At 48.0% G+C, this 14239-nt stretch overlaps 1 protein-coding gene across 1 annotated transcript; it reads right to left on the bottom strand.

The window, feature by feature from the left end:
• Window positions 1–2873: 2873 nt before the first annotated feature.
• LOC120707850 (protein MLN51 homolog) lies at window positions 2874–13383 on the bottom strand. Its single transcript, XM_039992891.1, has 11 exons — window positions 12876–13383; window positions 12337–12451; window positions 7209–7426; window positions 6282–7108; window positions 5698–5812; window positions 5084–5197; window positions 4407–4459; window positions 4273–4318; window positions 3987–4175; window positions 3364–3433; window positions 2874–3286 (listed from the first exon to the last, which is right to left on the bottom strand). The coding sequence occupies exons 1-9, from the start codon at window positions 12992–12994 to the stop codon at window positions 4148–4150; spliced, it is 1635 nt and encodes a 544-aa protein (XP_039848825.1). The 5' UTR covers window positions 12995–13383; the 3' UTR covers window positions 2874–3286; window positions 3364–3433; window positions 3987–4147.
• Window positions 13384–14239: the final 856 nt, after the last annotated feature.

Genomic DNA, 14239 nt, shown 5'->3' with positions numbered 1-14239 from the left:
CGCTCGCCTTCGTGCACGACTTCTGGTGTGTTTCGGTCGGCCTGTGAGTTGAAAACAGCATGTCAAGTTACACTTAATTAAGCTAATGTGCCAAATAATAACGGTTATGCTTAATTAAACATTTTAACTTGGCGGGTCTGTCACAATTAGCTTCGTGCGACCGGATCTGACCGCACTCCCCGTCCAATTAGGAATGATTGATAGCTAATGTGTGTACTGCACTTTTTCAGCGCAATTTAATCAGGAACTGTTCCTACTTAACGTGCCAAGACCCGATGCAAAGATACGCAAATTCCTCAACGTACTACTGACGACTGATGAGGGGGAAAAAGAAGAGAAAATCTTAAACATCCCTATTGTGTGGCGTCACTTGTCACCCTTTACTTGCCGAAAGCGCAACGCGCACCAGCTTCATGTGACAGGACCCGGCCGAGTGTGCCTCCCACCCATCCAATTAGGAGGAGCGGCGTGAGTTAATCAGTGGCTAATGTTTGTAGTTACGCGCGACATCTCCGTCGCTCCCAGCTTTGGTGAACGGTGGCGTGGGGAATATGGTGGGGCCTGCTGCTGCTGCCTGCTCGGTGCTGAAGGACGGGGTGCCCATCCATGTCCATGAGAGTTCCATCTAGCTGAAAGGTTCATGGGTGGGGGTGCCCAAGGGGGAGCAGACATGGCCGGTGGGCCCGGGCGCCAAATTATTGGACCGGAGGGCGGGGCAGCGGCAAAAGGCCATATGTCGCCGTACACTTGTCTAGCGAGGATTGGCTGTCTCTGTGTCACTTGCGACCTGCCCAGCTGCCCCCTCCGCAAATTGCAGGCAAACATGAGAATACGAGATGTATTGAGACGTAAGGTCTGCTTACTTGGATGTTAAAATGTGGGATGCTAATTTTTTTTACCTAAATTTTAGCAATATTAGAATAGCCTTGGTTTAGGTGGGCTATTTTTTAGATTCCAACCAAATAAGTGCCAAAACTTATGGACTTGCTCACATTTTGGTAGCCAGCCAAGCAAGCTATGCCTTTTGTTGTTTTTTTTTTGGAACGGCCTTTTGCTTATTCAGAGATGGGAGCCGAGACATTTCATGGGAAGTAAAGCGTAGCGTTTGTCTAGTTCTTCGAAATGAGAAGCGACGTGTGACGAGTCATGTGGCAGCTGATAGTGTGTCTCGAGGGGGCTAAGGCCGTTCATGCTTTTATGCCTACTAGGGGTAGAGAGACAGTGAGAAGGTAGAGGTGATCTAGCGTGGGCACTTTCTTGCTATGGATACCCATGATTTGCTTAGGAAAGGCTCACTGTACGTCAAGGTCCTTCAGGACCAGAATCAAGCTGTTGCATGTGCGAGTGATTATGAATTTCTGATTTCCAGTGTTGTTGATGCTCATTAGGTTTGGAGAATATGACTTGTACTCTAGTTTTTTTTAGGGATACTTGTACTCTGATACTGATAGGATGCGGCTTGTTCCCTGCTCACAGGTTGGAGTGGGCTCACTTGCCATGTAGTGGTGGCCAGTTGGCCACTACCCAGAAGGCCAGAAGGCAACGTGAGGATGTTTCGCGGGTGGGGCGGCAAACGAATGGAGGCTTTTTTTTCGATTTTTATATTAATTTTTTTTTCAAAAATATATGTCGAATAGAGAAATTTTCAAAAATGGGTGTCTGTCGCCCCAGTTGTCTGTCGCCCATCCAGTTGGCGACAGGACCTAATTGTAAAAAAAATTTACATTTACATCCTGGCGCCTAGGGCGTATTAAACAGTGAACTTGTAAAATCTATATAAAATCGTAAAAAAATCGGAAAAATACAAACTCAACTGTTATGGATTCTATGAAATAAGATCTACAACTTTTGTTACATAAAGTTTTTCATTTGATCAATATATCTAAATCAAGAAAAAAAGTTCTTGTACCTAGAAAAATCTGAAATAATTCATTTGGTCTAGTTGTGCTTATCTAAAATTTACCAAACTTTTTTTATAGCTATTAGAAAATAAAATAATGGTACGGTAAAAGTTATGGATTCTAATACTCAGTATAGCAGCATGGATAAATAACTCATTTAAACTAGACATATTGCAAGATCTAATTTAAAACTTATTCTAGAAATATTTTCTGAGCCTACCAATTTTGTACAATCCTATGCTCACCATATGCAACACTCTGGCCAAAGATGACATGCATCCAAAGGATGGATCTTAATATTTAAATAAAAGTGGATTAAACTGGTATTTAAAATAGAGCAAGATACATTGATCAAACGAAAAACTTTATGTAACAAAAGTTGTAGATCTTGTTTCATAGAATCCTGAATAGTTGAGTTTATATTTTTCTGATTTTTCTACGATTTTATATCGATTTTAAAAAAACTTGACCTGCGGGGGTGAGACTGCCCCCACGGCATTGTTTGAAGAGGTAGAATGACCTTCTCACAACAGGCCAAAAAAACCCCCGAACCCCTGCCCCACCCGTACACGGGGGTCTGTCGCCTTGTGAGTTAGGCCGGGCTCCACAGTGCTTTGGACGTGGGACAAGCGAGGGATTTTATATCGATTTTACAAGTTCACTGTTTAATGCGCCCTAGGCGCCAGGACCGAAATGTAATTTTTTTTAACATTTAGGTTATGTCGCCAACTGGATGGGCGACAGGCACCATGTTGCCCATTAGGGGGCGACATGCACCCATTTTTTAAAATTTCCCTATTCGGCATATATTTTTAAAATTTTGTTTTTTTAATATAAAAATGAAAAAAGCGCCGAATGGAGGATGGAGCAAGGGGGCCTGGAGTGGGCGCGCCCAGGCCCAGCAATTCCTGCTCCCATTCCCCGTTTCGCCCAATTCTCAGGAATATCCATGCACTTCCAACCGATTCACCAGACTAGAATAGCGGTTTCTTCATACAATCCAATCAATATATACAAAGTAGTAAAGTGAGCAGTCTGACAGGTTTCCGCGCTCTCTGCAGGTGCAGGGGAAGCAAGCTGAATGAATTTGACAGCAGACTCACCTGAGCAACTTCCCAGTTCCAGAAGTTGGCAAGTCCCAACTCCTAATTGAGCAGAGAAGGGGCAAGCCCCTGAACCGGTACGAACATGCTAAGGGCCGTACTGAAAAGCAGTCTAATTGGCTACTGCGAATTTCTAGCTACCAGAAGGATGAAACCAAGTTCTTAATGAAATGCGACGGGCAAATCTGCAGGGAGCCGCAGCAGATGACGAAAGCAGAGGCAGAGCTGAGCAAGAGTTGCCGTGAGTAACCACCACCTCGGGTTATTCTCATGGTGAGAGACCTGCCAGGGAAATGAAGCAATCAAAATTATGTTCGTGACCACAGGTACAAACTAGCGTATTGGATATAAGTTCTCACCTAAGAGCAGGATACAGCAACCCCATGGAAGTGTGCAACCGATGCAGATGGCCGTAGCAGTTAGCCAAACCTGCAAAAAAAAAAAATGCAACGTTCTCTATGACCGGAGAGATCCCAAATTCCGAGTGCATGCATTTTCAGAATGTACCAACAGGCAACAGATAGTTTGCTTTTCTAGAGAAACCTCAACTGAAGGCAGTTTAGGAACTATGTAATGGTACCTCATGGAGGACGACACAACCAAGAAATAGGGGCACAGAAACTATGTGTGTAAGCTTCCTAATTTTTTATCCAAATCCAAAAAAATATGAACCATATTCTGATGCTGTTCACGTACACCAGCTAAATTCCTAAACTAAATCGCATTATCAGTTTATGAAAAGGCAACATTTAAATAATGATGTTTCATTGCTGATAACTAGTTGTACTACCTTTAGTTTATTGCAAATGCACAGCCTCTGAAGGACAGTTATCAACACTTCACTAGTACGAATTGAAGATGGAATGCAAAGAGCAATACAGGAATGTTCGAGAGAAAAATAAAAAGAGCAATACAGGAAGAATTTTTTTTTTTTTGTACAGATATGAGATGCAGCTCATGAGCAGAAAACAAGTTTGTGTACCTGCCATCTGGTGAAGAAAAAGAGGAAAAACAGTAGTTCTACACGAAACCGGGGGAGTTGATCTTAAGAAAGAACTTAAGTGCCTGGCAAAATGGCAATAAATCATGCAAATTCTATCGACTCAAAGCTGGTTCAGTTAATCCACTTCAACTGTTAACTTTTCATAAGGCAAATCTCATCTCCGAGTATCTGGCAAAATGTAATTAAGTCATGTCAACCTTTGCATTGGCGTTAGTGCATGGATCATAGTCATAGACCTAATAAACTCCAAACATTTTGAACTTGCCTGCGAGTTCTGTTTTGATGATGAACAGGTTCATGACTTGCAGCCTCTGCAGAAAAAAGGGGGAATAATATTAGAAGAATAGCCATTTGAACACAAAAGATAAGAAAGCGGAAAAAAACATTAGTTGATTTCACCTGGTATTTCTTGGGAAGTCAATGAAATAGGACCATTACTTGCAGCATGGTCTCTGAATGGAAAAGAAATAAACTTCAAATGATGGACATTTGTTCTTGTTTTGCTGAGTCATGTTATTAAGAACAGAAAAGGTCCCATGCATTTTAGCAAGCATGTTACAACACAATTGGCATGCAATGGATAAATGGAAAAACACAACTGAAACAGACTGGCAGGATAAAGATTGGGAACATGATATTAACTGGGAACACATATCTACATGAAGCTAGTTGAGAATTATAATTGGGAACACATAGCTTTAGGAAGCTAGTTGAGAATCTTCTACGAGCAGCTATTGAACAAAGTAGAATGTCAAATTAGAAAAATCTAAGCTCTGTGACTAAGGTGATTTAACAACCTGTAGGCTGATAGTTCTCAAAGAATATATATATACTGCGATTACACTAACATAAACAAATATTTAGCATCAACCTAATCAAGGAACCAGGTTCCTTCAAAATATTATGTTCAGATTCAGAGGATAAACTTTGACTGCAACTGGAACTGTGGCTAAATGTTAAAGTACTACAGATTACATCCGGCCATAAATACTTGCTTTGAATATGTACTAAGAAATGTGAGTATGATATCCAAAACTGTAATACAAGGCATGATAATCGATAAAGTTTGAATTTACCTTAGCGATGTTAATGAAGATGCAAGTTCAGAAGGTTGGGGACAATTCTTGCCAAAATTAAGTGGACTGCTTGATCCTCCCAGAACTCCAGCAGCACCAGTTGATATTGGCAACCTACTTTCATTAAAATAATCCAAACATAAGGATCAGATGCAAGTTTATGAACGTAAAATATATAGGAGACAATCCAGTAACAATGAATGCCACATCCAAGTAGTAGTGCTGATTATCTATGAAATGTCAGAATCAGAACAAATCAGATTGAAATAAACTGCAGCTTGGAGTTAATTTGGCCACTAAACGGCCAGCTACCAAGTTTTCTTAAACCAGTTAATTTCCTCACTAAACAAAATACCAACTAGAATTAATCAATAACTCAAGAAATTAGGGGGGATTCAAATTTCAAATGGGTGTATAAAGATTAAAACTATCAATCAGAAGTAAGGCTAAGTGCACCACTAAATAAAATTCCAACAAGAATTAATCAATAACTCATGCTGTTAAGGAAATTTTTTTTGACAAGTTTCAAAAGGATACACAGATTAAAACTATCAATCAGAAGAATTAAGGCATAGTTCTTCTATAAGATGCAGAGAAATTAAACTCCTGCATACGAGATCATTAGTCCCATTTCAGAATCGCCATCACGATGTTGACCCACAAATCCCGGCAGAACCATAACCGAAGAAAAACCAGGCCCCATAGGATGCAAGCCACTGAACAGCATAACTACAGGGTAAATGCAGCAAAACGTTAGCTTAAGGTGTTTGCAGCAGGACTACAAATTGAATCATACATGCACAGTTAGAAAAAAAAAGATGGTAGGGGTAAAATAAAACAAAACTGCATAGCAAATAAATGTGAATAAAATGAAGACAATCCCCCGTATGATGAAACATTACACAAACCCAGAACCTTGAGTAAGAATACAGAAGTATGAATATACCTAGGCCCAATCCTTATTTCAGAATTACTGCCAATGAGCAATAAGCCAATAACAAAAGCTTTCCAAGAGCTAAGGTGTTGTTAGTACTTGGCAAAATCGAACCAATATCACTTTCACTTCGACTTAATTGAATGCTTGTATCCACACAATGCAAGAATAAATGTCCTTCAAATGGCTAGATTACTCGATAGTTTTCTCTTACGGCTATGCATACAGCTTTATGTATTAAAAAAATCAAAATGATACACAAACCTGGCAATTTTGCTGAAGTGCTAGTGGAACCTGATTCATCAAGGGTAGAGCATCTTGATCCTGTATCATCAGCAACAAAGCTTCCTCCATCCAGAAAATAGGTCCTCTCTGCTTCCTTCATATCATCTTGCACTGTCAATGCCGATAGCACTACAGAACTGTTTGTTTCAGGGGGTGTAGTGGCCTCGCCATCATCAGATGAACTTATCAATCTTGTTTGTGGATGAGATCGAATTTTGTTGGTACTACTATCTTTCAGTACAAATATCTGAGAAGATGCCCTTGGCTTGGGTAGGATTGGTTGTTGAACTGACATTTGCTGATAAACTGCAATCTGGGGCTCAGTACAAGGTATGGTAGTCTCAGCAATGTCTAAATCTCTACCTTGATTCCAGAATTCTGAATCTTTGCTATAGTTATGTGATGTTGACATGGGATGCAGAGCAGAGCAGGCCATGACGTCAATAGGACCTATGTGGTGAGAATCAACAGCAGTTCCATGCTCAACAAATACAGATGGAACAAAGGCCTTCCTTCCGAAAACGGGATGGGACTGTGGTGTCGAAGAATTATGTGCCTTATGAACAGCTGATGAGAACAGTTTGTTGAACGTTACACGCCGTACTTTCTCTCTTGGAATAAAAGGGAGTCCTTGATGGGATGCTCTAGAAGAGTAAAAGGTTGGTGGAGCTGACCTTATGTCTGATCTAATGGTTTGCTTGCAAGGACGGGTTTGTTCATGCTGCAAACTTAGAGTCTGAGAGGAATGCTTTCCCACACCCGCATTAGATGAAACCTTTGCATTCTGTGATCTGGAATATGATTTTCTGAAACATTGGCAGTCTCACTGTTAGTGTTAGTTATAATCAAGCTAGCATTATCTTTCACAGAGCACAAAAAGGAGAGAAGAAATGGAACTCCACTTACCTATTGTCTTGCGCTGAAGAGATTCCAGAAGTCATCTGATGAGATTGGTAGTTTCTAGAGCCTTTCTCTCTGTACACATTTCGCTCATCATTAAAGCTCTTGGAATCATTGTAGGATTTGGTTCCTTCAAAATTACCATTGTCACCACTCTGCATGTGTTGTGGACACCTTCTTTGGCAAGAAGTACCAGCGCAAGAAGAAGGAAGGTGTCTCTCCAGCTGCGGCATAGTTAGTTTTGATTTAGTTTCCTTTTTATTCGGCTGTAATTTAGGAAGTCTTGGATATTCTAGAGACTCTATATATATTGTAAGAGCTGCGGCTCCAAAAGGTTATGCAGAAAAGTTAATCCTTGTGCTCAGAGCCTCAAGCGAGGGCGAGCTAGGGCATTATCAATCTGCTACTCGTGCCAATCTCCACAAGCCATAACAACTCTGGTATCAGTCTAGGGATCCTCCTTGGCCTGATCTGCACTCCGCCGCCCACCACAACCCCACCTTCCCCTGCGCGCCGCTAACCCTCATCGCAACCCTGCCATGGCTGCAGACAACGACAACGACACCCCCATCACCAAGGCGATCCTTGACGAGGTGGTTGACAAGCTCGTCAAACTCGTCGGCGACAACGGCCGGAAGCTGGACACCGACATGGCGGACTTTCGTCAGGAGCTCCGTCTCCTCTCGACGTCCATCAAGAACGTCCAGACTCAGGTTTTGGATCGGCAAGGCCACTTCGACGCCGACGCATCCTCGGCATCTGGACCCTCGCTGGCGCTGACCCACAAGCTGCGCGACCCTATTACATGGCTACACAAAGGGGAGCAATTCTTCCGCGCCTACGGCACGCCGGACCATCTCAAGGTCTCGACTGCGGCGTTCTACCTCCAGGGCGCTGCGAGCCAATGGTACTACCGCCTTGAGCAAAACCAAGGCGTCCCGACGTGGACGCAGTTCGTCGACGGCATCAATCGCCACTTCGGTCCTCCGCTCTGCAGCAATCCACTGGGCGAACTCACGCATCTGCGTCGCACCACGACCGTCGACGAGTACCAAGACAAGTTCCTGGTCCTACTGGCGCGTTGCGAAGGCGTCACCGAATCGCAACAGATCGCGATTTTCTCGGCCGGGCTCCAACAACCATTGAGCACGGACGTCGAGCTCGCGAAGCCAACGACACTGGAGGAGGCCATGAACTTGGCGCGCGCGTTTGAACGCCGACAGTCCGCGCCCACGGAGGCACCCGCTGCTACCGGTCGCCTCCCGGCACGTCTTCCTCAGCATTCCTCGACATCGTCTTCCAGGACGCCACCGCTGACTAACACGCCGGGCTCGACATCAGCACTGCCCGGCGCCCTATCCAAACCGGCGGTCCCTGCCGACGGGCGATTCAAGCGTCTCTCCCCAGAAGAGATGGCTCAACGCCGTCTCGACGGCCTTTGTTTCAACTGCCCTGAGAAGTTCTCCCGTGACCATCTCAAACATTGTACCGGCAAGGGCATCTACCTCCTAGAGATGTCTGCCGACGAGGACTCGCAGGACGGCAGCGAGTCAGATGAGGACTTGAAGATTTCATTGGCGGCCATCACCGGTATTCAGACGAGCGCGACATTGCACCTGACCGCTCGCATCTACGACACGCACGCCACGGCCCTGGTCGACTCCGGTTCCACCCACTCGTTCATCGACGAAGCTCTGGCGCAACGCCTTGGTCTAACACCAGTTCCTCGTCCCGGTCTCTCCGTGGGCGTGGCTAATGGCGATCGCGTGGCCTCGGCTGGACTGTGCAAGGCGGTGCACCTCGTCATCGACACGGAGGAGTTCATAGTCGACCTCTATGTTATTCCACTGGGCGGTTTTGGGATCGTCCTTGGCTGCGATTGGCTTCGCACTCTTGGCCCTATTCTCTGGGATTTCACCAATCTCACCATGCTATTCTGGCGCCATGATCACCGTGTCCAGTGGAGCGGCAACCGCACCCAGATCAACCCACGTGTGACAGCAACTGCGACGGTCGACTTTCTGACTGCCCTCCTGGACGAGTTTGCGGATTTGTTTGCTGAACCCAAGGGACTTCCGCCGCAGCGCACGTTCGACCACAGGATTCATCTGCTTCCGGGGACACCGCCGATTGCCGTGCGTCCATACCGTTATGCTCAGCTGCTCAAAGACGAAATTGAAGCTCAATGCCAAGCAATGTTGGCGCAAGGCATCATCCGTCAAAGTACATCGGCTTTCTCATCGCCGGTGCTGCTGGTGCGCAAAAGAGATGGCTCGTGGAGGTTCTATGTGGACTATCGTGCCTTGAACTGCAAGACAGTGCGTGACAAGTTCCCCATCCCCATTGTTGAAGAATTGCTGGACAAGCTCAAGGGTGCAGTATTTTTCACCAAGTTGGACCTGCGCAGTGGGTATCATCAAGTCCGCATGCACCCCGACGACATCGCCAAGACGGCAGTTCCTGGACGCATCACGGGCACTTCGAGTTCCTCGTGATGCCGTTCGGCCTCACCAATGCGCCGTCCACCTTCCAGGCGTTGATGAACGCGGTGCTGCAGCCATTCCTCCGGCGGTGCGTACTTGTTTTCTTTGATGATATTCTCATCTTCAGCGGGACATGGTCGGAGCATTTGCAGCACATCCGTGCGGTTTTCCTTGCTCTGCGTGAGCATGGCCCCGTCCTCAAGCGCTCCAAGTGCTCCTTTGGGGAGCAGTGGATCCACTACTTGGGTCATGTCATCTCCGACGACATGGTGGCGATGGACACTGACAAGGTCAGTGCAGTTCAAGCGTGGCCTCTCCCCCGCTCCGTCAAGGCGCTACGTGGCTTCCTCGGGCTCACGGGATACTATGTCGCTTCATCCACAACAACTACGGCGTCATCGCGGCGCCGCTCACAGCCCTCCTGAAACGGGAGGCGTTCCTGTGGTCCACGGTGGCGACGGAGGCTTTCGACGCGCTGAAACATGCGCTCACCACGGCGCCGGTCCTTCAGCTGCCGGACTTCGACGAGCCGTTCATCGTCGACTGCGACGCCTCCGGCACGGGCTTTGGCGCGGTGCTTCATCAGGGAACCGGACCGATCGCTTTCTTCAGTCGTTCGGTCGCACCTCAGCACGCCAAGCTAGCTGCGTACGAGCGCGAACTCATCGGCCTCGTGCAGGCCGTTCGCCATTGGAGGCCATACCTCTAGACACGGGAATTCATCGTCCGGACGGACCACTGCAGTCCAAGCACCTCTTGGACCAACGTCTTGCCACCATCCCGCAGCACACATGGGTAAGCAAGTTGTTTCGCTATAGCTTTCAGGTGGAGTACAAGCCTGGCAAATTGAATGCAGCGGCCTGACGCCCTGTCACGGCGTGATGAGCAAGGGCCGTGCACGTCGACTTGTGCAATTTCTAGGCCGGAGTTTGAGCTATTCGACGACTTTAGGCAGGAGTCTCTTTCTCTTCCGGAGGTGGTGTCCAAACGCCAAGAGATCATGGCCGGTACTGCAGGCAAGGAGTGGTATGTGGTTGACGATTTTGTGCTTCATCAGGGCAAAATTTTTGTTCCGGATTCATCCACGTTCTGGCCACAGTTACTGGAACACGCGCATGGCGTTGGACACGAGGGCATCCAGAAGTCCCTTGTCCGCCTGCGCTCATCGTTCTACAACCCTCGGGCTTCCAAGCACGTCCGTGAGTTCATCCGTGGGTGTTTGGTCTGTCAACGCAATAAGACCGAGCACCTGCATCCCAGGGGCTTGCTGCAACCACTCGACGTTCCGTCCACGGTGTGGAGCGATATAGCCATGGATTTTGTGGAAGGGTTTCCCAAGGTTGGAGGCAAATCAGTGGTGCTGATAGTCGTCGATCGTTTCTCCAAGATAGTTCACTTTGTACCTCTCGGGCATCCCTACACTGCCCTCACGGTGGCTCAAGATTTCTTCGACAACATCGTCAAGCTCCATGGCTTTCCGACGTCCATTGTCAGTGATAGAGACCCGGTGTTCACCAGTGGCCTCTGGACGGAGCTCTTCAAGTTGGCCGGTGTCAAACTCCGCCTGAGTTCGGCTTTCAGACCCCAAACTGATGGCCAATCAGAGGTGGCCAATCGGGTGCTCGGCGTGTATGTGCGCTGCCTCGCTGGTGACCGGCCGTGCAGCTGGCTTCGTTGGCTACCATGGGCGGAATTCTGCTTCAACACATCCTACCAGTCCGCGCTGTGCACGACGCCATTCCAAGTTGGGTATGGACGTGCACCTCCGGCCTTAGCATATCGTATCAGCCAGGCTTGGCCCGTGTGCTTGCGGTGGACAAGCAGCTTCAACATCGTGATGTCTTCCTGTCCGAGATCAAGGAGCGCCTCCTCCAGGCGCAGGATTACATGAAGTCTTCCCATGACAAGTCGCATCGAGAAGTCGTTTCTGAGGTTGATGATTGGGTATGGCTCCGTCTACATCAGCGTTCCGCGGCAGGGATCACGGACGGTTCTAAAGGGAAGCTGGCACCACGATTCTACGGCCCATTTCAGGTGTTGGAGAGGATTGGTTCTGTGGCATACCGACTGTGTCTTCCTCCTAAGGCGCGCATTCATGATGTTTTCCACGTGGTGTTCTTGAAGAAGTACCATGGTGATCCTCCTTCATCAATCGTCACTCTTCCTCCCATTGATAATGGTCGAGTGTTACCAGTCCCAGCCAAGGTACTTCGCGTCAAACCAGCTCGCAATTCATGGGATTTGCTGGTCCAGTGGGAGGGACGCAGCCCTGCAGAAGCAACGTGGGAGCCTTTGCTGGAGTTCAAGGAGAAGTATCCTTCTTTCAAGCTCGAGGACGAGCTTTTCGGTCGGGGGGGGGGGGGGAGTGTTGTGGACACCTTCTTTGGCAAGAAGTACCAGCGCAAGAAGAAGGAAGGTGTCTCTCCAGCTGCGGCATAGTTAGTTTTGATTTAGTTTCCTTTTTATTCGGCTGTAATTTAGGAAGTCTTGGATATTCTAGAGACTCTATATATATTGTAAGAGCTGCGGCTCCAAAAGGTTATGCAGAAAAGTTAATCCTTGTGCTCAGGGCCTCAAGCGAGGGCGAGCTAGGGTATTATCAATCTGCTACTCGTGCCAATCTCCACAAGCCATAACAGCATGATACTCACATTGAAATGATACTCATTCTTGGTATTAGAATGAGAATTTATCTCATTAAACCGATCATGCACCCACACCGCCTCCTCTTCAGGATTCCATATCTTTTGGCCACCAAAAACTTGCCTGAATCAGTTATATGGATACATTTGGAAGCTACAAAATACGGGCTACGAAATTTAGCAATGAATAACAATTAACGAATGCAACTAAATGCCAATTTATCAATTGAAACTCCTGTGCAACCAGCAAAGCAATCTTTGCAGCCTGCTTTTTCCAGATATACATGCCAAAAAACTGTATCCTTCTAATACTAACAGTGCCACCTTATTCGATAGTCTCCTCCAGAAAAGTGAATGATTCTCTCACTATAAAGCATGGAGTGCTTCCAGTAATATGCCGTCGCAATTTTACACTCAACAGGTTAAATTTGAAAATCGCAGCAGTAGTAAAATCACTAGGAACTTCTGATTGTAATTCGGTCTATACTACTGCTCAGAAAAACAAGGAAAGAAGAAGCGACGGGCCAAAAGGACGCCAAATTTAGAACCTTCGGTGGCTGCGGCCGCCGTCTTCCTGGCCCTGGAAGCGATTGTCGTGCTCGTAGAAAGCGCCTACCGTCGGCACGTCGTACGGCTCACTCCCTTTCTTCACCTCCTCTCCTTTCATCGTCACTTCATCCTCCTCCCCTTCCTCCGCCTCGTACCTTCCTTCGTCCTCCGGCGCCACAACCACCTCCACTTCGACATCTCCTCCGCCTCCGCCGCCAACGCCTCCAGCCTCGCGCTCATTGAACGTGTATCCGCATTTCTCCTCCTCCTCCTCCTCCTCCTCGGTGTCGTAAAGCCCCTCGTCGCCGTCGTCGTCGTACAACACGGCCGCGCCCTGCCCGTCGGGGTCGGACTCGGAGTCGAACACCGTCGATGATGGCGCCGGCGAACCCCTCCCGCTCCCACCGCCACCCTCGTCCTCATCGTCGCTCGCCGCCGCGCGCCGCCTCAACGAGGGGAGGGGCGCATCATCGGCGTCGCTCTCGTACTCCGCCTCCGCCTCCGCCTCCGCCTCCCCGCCTGCCTTCTCCGCCTCCGCCATGGGTGGGGTGGGATCGGTCGGGCGAGCGGCCACCGGGTGGGTTTAGCCGATTGGGCAAGAAAAATGCTAGGGTTTAGTCTAGGGTTTGAGGGAAATCTAGAAGGTCCGAGAGGGTCCCCGAGCTCCCGGGTGGCTCCGTGCTGATTCGCCGCCGCGAGCTCGCTTGATCACCTTTTGCGGCCTATACGGTGAGACTCGTGAGAGTGCTCGTCGATCGGCTTGCTTTGTCGATGTGGTTGTTCAAACGCCGGAATAATGGGACGCTGACATGTGGGCCCGGGCGATGACACCGACGGCGGTTCCACTGGGTAAACAGCTCCTCACTTCTATCTAAGCCGCGGACTCCTATCTGGGCCCTCCGGGCGACTAGGGCTGAGGATTCTAGTGCGTTAGATTGTCCCTGTGCGGCTAAGCAGATGATCAGCAATGTTGGGTGGTGGGAATTGTTGGCGATGGCTGGGACTAGAGCAGAAATTATCATATTTTGATCTGAGTTTCTCGCTTCTCTGAAATTAACCCCTCTCATTTCCTAAATCAGTGCACTATTCACCGAAGCGAAGTCACGGGCGATGAGACGATGACCAACATGGCAGGCCTCACACCCACGTTTTTTTCTCTACCCCTCCACTCCTCCGTTTCCTTCCCGCGATGATGAATCTGCGGGTGACCGTAAACTCAGCAACTCACGGTCGACGACCGACCCACATGATGGACCCCACTCGCTCTCTCTCCGCTGAGCTCTCTCTCCTCCCCCGGCTCTCTTCTCTCTCTCTTCCTTTTTCTCCTGGATCTCGGCTCCGGCTGTGGGAGCTCCGCTCCCCA

The sequence above is a fragment of the Panicum virgatum genome, chromosome 5K (assembly GCF_016808335.1).
Source record: "Panicum virgatum strain AP13 chromosome 5K, P.virgatum_v5, whole genome shotgun sequence".
Classification (NCBI taxonomy): domain Eukaryota; kingdom Viridiplantae; phylum Streptophyta; class Magnoliopsida; order Poales; family Poaceae; genus Panicum; species Panicum virgatum.
This window is presented reverse-complemented; position numbering and strand designations above follow the sequence as displayed.

Excerpts from the sequence above, each read along its gene's own strand:
- LOC120707850 (XM_039992891.1), bottom strand. The coding sequence starts at position 12,994 with ATGAAAGGAGAGGAGGTGAAGAAAGGGAGTGAGCCGTACGACGTGCCG. Across the intron at positions 7,427-12,336 it reads AGAATGAGTATCATTTCAAT|CTGGAGAGACACCTTCCTTC; the intron begins GTGAGTATCATG and ends ACTATGCCGCAG. Across the intron at positions 7,109-7,208 it reads TCTTCAGCGCAAGACAATAG|AAAATCATATTCCAGATCAC; the intron begins GTAAGTGGAGTT and ends CCAATGTTTCAG.